Source organism: Limulus polyphemus, unplaced genomic scaffold (genome assembly GCF_000517525.1).
Source record: "Limulus polyphemus unplaced genomic scaffold, Limulus_polyphemus-2.1.2 Scaffold1789, whole genome shotgun sequence".
Lineage (NCBI taxonomy): Eukaryota > Metazoa > Arthropoda > Merostomata > Xiphosura > Limulidae > Limulus > Limulus polyphemus.
In genome coordinates this window covers 231095-239271 of record NW_013667399.1, presented here as the reverse complement: position 1 = coordinate 239271, position 8177 = coordinate 231095, and the positions used below count along the sequence as shown (strand labels likewise).

General features: G+C 34.5%; 1 protein-coding gene across 1 annotated transcript; it reads left to right on the top strand.

The window, feature by feature from the left end:
* The first annotated feature begins 29 nt into the window (after window positions 1-29).
* LOC111087143 lies at window positions 30-5170 on the top strand. The gene is made up of 3 exons (XM_022392752.1): window positions 30-268; window positions 2121-2371; window positions 4751-5170. Exons 2-3 carry the CDS (start codon window positions 2127-2129, stop codon window positions 4926-4928), a joined length of 423 nt encoding a protein of 140 aa, XP_022248460.1. The 5' UTR covers window positions 30-268; window positions 2121-2126; the 3' UTR covers window positions 4929-5170.
* Window positions 5171-8177: the final 3007 nt, after the last annotated feature.

Below are 8177 nucleotides of genomic sequence, written 5' to 3'. Positions count from 1 at the left end.
ACACATTATATTATTCTATCGTCACGTTGTCACCCTCTTACATATACCAGACTACCCTATCTAGTTAATGCTAGTGCATTCATGAAGGAAAAAGATAGTTATAGAAACTAAAGGGCGTAAGAATCACATGATCTCGATGACGCAACAGTATTGACACCAGTGTCCTGCCACCCATTTGTCTGCACGTTGTTACAAAACCGCATATATATACCGGATTTCATTTCGTCGATTTAGTGCTGTAGCAGCAACATTTTCCAGGATAAGCTTGGTAAGTGAAGTTATTATAGTACGTTAGAGTAAGCCTGCTCTCTACATTAAAATGAAAGTATTTAAATCTTTAAGCTTTAAAGACGTTTGTGGCGTTTTTAAAATAATTATGAAGGAATATTATGTAAAATATTGATTACTAGAGACAACTTATGTCTACAATTGGTCCAGTGAAAACAGTCATTAACTATTTTCTATAATTCAAACTTTTTACTAGAGAAGTGTTATGTTTTGTTTTATGGTATGGATTATTTTCTGTGATGACCTGGTGGTTAGAGCATTCAACTCGCAATTTTCAGTTCGCGGAATCGAAATATGTCGCTGAAAATGTTCGCCCTTCCAGCCGTGGGGGCGTTATAATGTGACTGTCAACTCCACTATTCGTTGAAAAAGAGTAGCTAAACAGTTGATAGTGGGTCAAAATTAGGAACGGCTAGCGCAGATTGCTCTCGAGTACTTTTGCGCGAAATTAAACACACGAACTTTCCTCAAACATAATATTAAGTGCAGCTTTTTAGTACTTTGAACACACTGAAAAAAAACAAAAAAAAATATTATCTTTTCACTCAGAATTTACTGACTTGTAATTACTTTCCTTTAGTTTCGATTGTAAAGTATCTCCTTTTCCTAAGTCCATTACACTACAAGTTGTAAACAGGTAAGTTACTGGTATGTAATTGGTCTTGATAACACCAACAGTAATGTAGACGTTAAATGTTTTATTACAGAATAATAAAAAAAAACTACTCACATAATCAATTAAAGTTCAAGTTTTAGCACACAGAAAACTTATTTGTTATAAACAACCTTCCCCCCCCCTCCCCCCCGCTCTTTGAAAATGTATCTGCAAAATCTCGTATGGCATAATGCTTTCCAACGGATATCAGGTGTCTGTTATCATTAAATCATAACAACAAGAATAAAGGGAAATGTATACACTTGTATGTACAAGAGCACCAATCAATATGAGATTTCATGTTGTGGCAAAATTAGAAAAAGTTATGTCATCCCCTCCCAGTGTAACGAATTTATTGTTATGTATTTATTTCTAATATGAACATTGTTTGGATTGAATTTATATTTAGAAATAGGCGTGACTTGTATTATCAGATATGTGTTGCTTATAACGAATTTGTGACATTTATTTTAATGTCGACGTTTGTTTCGAATAAATATATATTTGAGGGCGTGTATAGCTTACCGTGTTAGTTATGTATGGCGAAATTCCCGCCAATTCATAAATCTTTGTACAAAACTTACTGACTATGTCAAATCAAATATATTCTATGCATTTTTTTTTGTTTGTTAGGTGTTAAGAGCAAAACTCCATAATGGGCTAAACGCAAGAATCGAAACCCGATTTTTATGTTATAAGCCCTCAGAATTTACGTTGAGCCATCGGGGAGAAACTCTCAAGGACAGTTTCGTCTCAAACGATTTTCTAAAAAAATGTGTTAAGCCACTAATTTCTACATTTCCCTTTAATTTGTTTTATGACATGAACTTTAAGTTTTCCCTTATTGGTCTATTTCGGTTTGGCAAAATAAAAGCATAACTTTCTTAACATCTTCCAAAAATTATTTGTTCAGTGTAGGCGCATTACAACGCTAAAAACTGGGTTTCGATACCCGTGGTGGGCAGAGCACAGATAGCCCATTGTGTAGCTTTCTACTTAACTACAAACAAACTAGTATAATACAAGTTTTTAACTTTCTAACTAATTAATATAGTGTCACCGATGAACTGATACATTGTGGAGAATACATTACTATGAGTACAACTTTGTAGTACAAATATTCTTGGTAATTGGAGATGTTTTCCTCAAATCTTTTGTTTATTTTACTGGTTGTTAGTCCAAAATGGAAAACCTTACGATGAAATTCTTGCTGATAACTCTTATTCTTCTGCGTATGGTCCTGAATATAAGAGCAATCCCAGCAGACTACCCACCAGTTTCTAAAGCTGACATAGGTTATCTTGAAAATGTCATCTCCTCATTGGTAGCGGCTACTGATATATCTTGCGTCCAAAGAACAGTTTGTAAAATAGCACTGGTTTCGTCCGCATACGGTTTGTTTGGAGAAGAACTGCAAAAAGTATTAAGGTAAGATTCTAGATAAGTTTATAGTTGAATCCAAATAATACCAAAAATATATGTTCAGTTAAGTAATATTACAGTGACAACGATATATTTATCGAATGGAAAAAGAAGAAACAAAGATAATTAATGAAAGAGCCAATTTTCTATCAACATCCACGATCTTAATTTTACTTACTTTTAAATAAACTTGTGTGCTGAGGAAAGTGAAAACACCAACTTGTTGGGGTGGTTGAATTTACAGATAATCAAATAACATTGCCGCAAAATAAATAGTTTGCGTATTTCAATAATTCAGGTACTTCATTGTAACAGACATTCAAGTTTTGCAATACCATATTACTGGTCCATTTTATTTGTAAAATCTTCATGTATATTAGGGAGAAAGATGATACATTGTAAAAGCTAAGATCAGTATCAAAATTACTCAAACACTTTCGTATGATTGTGAAAATACAAAAACGCCACTATTGTCCAGTAAGAAATGCTGAAATGTTTCCTTTCGTCCGTTTTCAACCTCGTTTATAGCTGCATAAATAATTCAGATTAAGTTTGATCTCATGCTTAGCTTGACGGACTTCGTATCGAAGGGTCCGGAGCTCGATACACTATGCCATGGACCATGTTCCGCACTCTCAACTTAGGGTGCGTTAAAGCGACATTTATTTCTGTTATTCGGTTCAAATAGCCCTTGTGCGGCGGATGGTGCTGTTTGGCTGTCTTCCTTCTAGTCAGTAGCTAAACATTAGTTACTGCCATACCTGAATCATAGGGGTTACTGATCTAGTTGTTTATTTCGGTGGTTCTCAACCTTTATCAATCCACGAAACTCTTCTGGCGTCACATTTGTGTCACGGAACCCTTCATAACGCTCACAACTAATAACATTACTGCAATACTAGCAGCTGTTTGTACCTAGTCTCACTCACAGATTTAAAACAACGCAGTGACTTTTTGTTATGTTGTGTCATTATGTAACCCGCTATACCAATAAGGAAATATTGTGTAGTCGGATTGCAATTATGTGACTAGTATGTTACTGTATGTATTTACGCAATAGAATATGCATTCCACGAAACCTTGTGGAACCTCAATATTTCGAGGAACCCCGGTTGAGAAGCACTGGTTTAGCTGGCTTGAGCATAAGGTACTGTTTATGATTGAAAATTCCTAATTAATTGATAATTTTAGAGTTTTACTGGAATTTTCTGCTCTACGCATAATTATAATTGAGATCGTCATTTTCCATTGAATATTAAATGTGTGCCACTTAGAACGACAAATTTAACCGTTGAAATTTGGGATAAGTAATATTCTGTGATGGTTCGTTTCATAATTCATTTGTATTATGTTTTAGTTATGACTAGCATAAAATACCCACCAAATAGTCTTAATTTAGCTTCTCAGATTAGTCTTTTTTCCTATGTTTTTATTTGGATTCTTTTCATTCTCCGAATTCTCCAATATTCTCTGATTCACATTTTTCTTCCCGTTGCTTGTTGCCGTTTCCCAAACTTAGTTCAATTCAACTTTTTTCTATCCCCGTTTGTGCTGAAAAATAGTATTTGGCAGAAAACCTCCACATACTGGTCATTGAGAAAGTGAGAATTAGAAAAAAATATGATACTTTTCTATAGACCGTCAGAAACAGATCTGTGGGGCTATAGGGCACAAAAGAGGCAAATTTGTTTTTATACAAATCTTAAAAATAATACCCAAGTGCACACCCTGCGAAGCCCCTTAGTATGCGTGAAAAGTTCAGGTCTTTAGTGTCTTTCCTCTTGGAGCTATGACGGTCACACACACACACACACACACACACACACACACACACAGAGTATTTATTTATTATTATGAATAATACATAATATTACTACCATTGTAGCCTAACGTTCTAAGGTTTATAATAAGGATCGTAAGGCATCTTTTTGTGTTGCCAAACAATTAGTCTAATTAAACTAACAGTTTTTGAAAATCAGAATTGTACATTACAGTATAACTATATCTGTCACGGCTTTTCATTTGACAACAATCACGTGTCTACACATCAAAGTATAACTTATGACGTTCGGTATCATACACATTTGTTTTTCACAATTTAAATTACAAGCTCTTTTGTACATCTTGAAGGTCAGGAGGTGAAGTGATAGTTTTAACTAATGAAAAAATATCATAATATGATGTAAAAATGTCTTTCTTTTAGTTTTATTATATGCTTAGTTTGAAGATTTTTAATGTCAGTAATATTTTGTAACTGAAAGTTTAAATGTAGGTAATGGAACCTTAATTTCTAGAAACTTTCAGGAAGAACCTACTGCTCCAAAGAAATGTTTTAAAAAGATGTTTATTTTGTAGGAAAATACGTTGATAATTTTATTGTTTTAGGGTCAATTCAGAAGACGTCCAAAGTGAAATTGTTGGAAAATACGAAAAAGCCTTCAACGACGGCTTGTCTCTTTTACCTAGAGCAGAAGCAATCGAATCGCTTTTGAAAAAGTGTGAATTTTTTTATCCTGATTGTAGCGCCACAGAAGAAGAAATAAAGCAGCTAATTTTGGAATAATTTTTATTAGAGTTAGACTTTAGACGAAATTAATACTAATTTCTCTTATAGTAACAATTACATAATTTTTGCATATTTTTTTTTAAAATCCAATACACTATGTTCCTTAAGAAATTATATTTTAACGATGTCCTGGGAGTAACGATACTTTTAATTGGTGTTACTGTATTTCATGTTAATCCACATTAGCTGTTTTAATAATTCTTTCTAAGCACCCATTAAAATACTTATGAACAAACTTATATGATACAATGTCTCATAAATTTGTATAACTCGTCCTTAAAAACATCTTATTAAAAAATTTTATGAAAATAATAGTCTTTCCTTTGTTTAAGTAATCTATTATACTTACATAACTCTCAAAACATTTAATAATATTAAATGGTATTAATTACTATAAAAGTAACATTGTTGAAGACAATTTTAAATTCATTTTCATAGTTTCATGGGAAAATATTTAATATATATCGCAAAATGGAGTGAGTGAACAATGAAATTTTACAAATAAAACTAATGTTTACGTTTGATAACAGCTGCATCTACTTTTATGATGCAATTATATCTGAGCACGAATAATAGTACCAAAAATTATAATTTTTGATTATACCACCTACTATTTTAACTAAAACCTTCAACCGAATCTATGTAAATTACATTCAAAAACAAGAATCGTGCACATGTTTTTAAGGTCTGCTTGAAACATTTAGGCAGTGTCTAATCACAGTCTTGTTACTGAATAACTCTCACTTAAATTTAGGGTGTTGGCAGTACACAAAATATACCTTCATATACATCGTTTTTTTTAAATTTTATTCTTTTAAGTTCTGAAATACGATTCTAAACTATAAAAAGAGAGTTAACTGCACTTAATCTGAATAATTTGTATATTTCAATGTAAAAAAAGGCTGTCTAAATAACAATGAATGTTTTGACGTCAATAATTGGAAACTAAACTAGAACTATCATGCTCAGATGATTAAAGCTATATAGAGTATTTAATTATATTTTTAGTTTTTTAGAACTGCACAAGGGCGATCTTTGCATAAATATCTCTAATTTTAAACTGTTAGACAAGAGACAAGACAGTCAACAGCACTCGCCGCCAACTCCTGAGCTAGTAAGTCCGAATAGAGGAATTTGATAGTCATTTATTACAGCGAACCCGTAGCCTCAAAGTGCAAGACGCAATTTTAGAGTCTCTCTTCTCCGGATCGGGATTTAGGTCGTTTTTACGACCTGGGAGGGTCAGGTTCAGGTAGACCTCTTCCTCCCTTCTGTACAGTTGTTATCGTTTTTCTTTGGTTCAGGTTTTTTTGGTTGGCTGGTTTGATATGGGGTTGATGATTTCTGTTAGTACTTTCCTTTTCAGGGTCATGTCCGTTTTATGTTATCAAGTTGTATGTGTAAGTATTGCCCTATTCTTGGGTGTTTGTGTACTTTGGGTCTATAGTAGAAGTAGTAAGTGTGGTAATAATGGTGGTAGATCTTGTGCTGCTGTTTTTGTGAATATATCGTCTTCGTTTTGAGGGCTGTTATATTTTTCCACGATTATTTTGAATATGTTTTTGATTGTCTCTACTACTTTGTTTATGAATTCCTGTGTTTTAGAAGGTGTAGCTATAGGGGTTTTCATTTGTTCTGTAGTTTCTTTAGTTTGTGTGTTGATTTTCTCTTCTTGTGCTTGTGTAATTGTTTCCGTTCGGGTGTGGGTTTTTAATGCTTGTGCGAATGTTTGTGCGGTAGACTGTTTGTTTGTATTACCATTTTGTTGAGGGTTTGGTGTAGGTAGCAGTGGTGTTTTTCTTTGTGTGCTGTGTAGTTCATAATTTTGAGCTTGTGTGTGTTGTTTTGTATATTTTCTATTATTGTTTTAATAATTTTATATTTCTGGCATCCTTTGTAGTTTGCCGTATGTTGTTGCTGGCAGTTGCAACAGTGTGGTTGTGGGTTATATCGCGGGCATTCATTGTTTCTGTGATCTCCCCCAGCGTGGGAGAGCTTTACATGCGGCTGCCACATGTCCATACCGTTGGCAGTTGTAGCACTGGGTTACCACTACCGCAGTTATTTTGGTTGGTTCTACCGTGTATTTTCTGTACCACAGTATAATCCCGTTTGATATTAGGTTCTGTGTGTCTTGCACTTGAACTTTTATGAGGTTTGTGTGTTTCTGTGTTTTATTTGAGAAAATCCGTTCTATTTTTGTTACTAAAATGTTTTTCTCTGTGAGTTCTGTTTGGATTTCTTCGTTAGTAGTGCTAGTGTGTATGTCCTTAATGACGAAAGGGTTGGGCTTGTTTCCTGGTAAGTGTATTGTTATCTTGCCGGGTTCAAACGCATCATGGGGCCATGTTTTTAGTAGTCAGGTCAGTGGCCTCTGACCCTTTGGCCAGGACGCCACCCTTGGCTAGACGTTTTATTGTTGTAATGTGTACATCCGGCTTACATCGCTTGATTTCAGCCGCAAGTTGTGGTTCCCTGTACTGTGCTGGGATACCTTGGATTATAATTGCGTTTTGTGGTGTGTTTTTGTGTGTTGCATTTGTATGATTGTTTGTGTTTTGTGCTGTTTGTTTTCTTCGATTTTACTAGTATGAAATTGTTTGGATCTTCTGGAGTTTGTTTGAGATTATCTTCGTGTACTTCTTTTTGTGTCCCTAGTTGGTCATGTGAGTTTCCATGTTCTTCTTTGTGTTTAGTTTGTGTAGGTGTGTTGCTGTATTCTTCTTTGTGTTTAGTTTGTGTAGGTGTGTTGCTGTATTATTCTTTGTGTTTAGTTTGTGTAGGTGTGTTGCTGTATTATTCTTCGTGTTTAGTTTGTGTAGGTGTGTTGTTGTGTTCTTCTTTGTGTTCTAGTATTGATTTTCCTGAGTGTTCTTCTTGTGGTTCTGTAGTTTCGTTAGTTTCCATAGAAGTGTTTTTTATGTGTCATTTTTGGTTAGCCTAACTGCTTTCTTTGTTTTACGTGAAACTAACCTTGCCATTCTTTCGTTGTATTTTGTTTTGCTAATGTTACCAGTTGCTCGAGTTCTGGACTGTTAGAGGCTAATATGTCTATAGTCAAACCATCCTTACCTGAAGCAGTGCTCCCGCTCGGCGTTGACATTTATTTATCCCGCTGGGGTTTTCCGTAGGCGACTCCGACGACGTGCTTGTGCCAGTGAGGGTACTTTGAATTTTAGAGTAAAGGGTTTGTTTGTTTGTTTTGAATTTCGCGCAAAGCTACACGAGGGTTATCTGCGCTAGCCG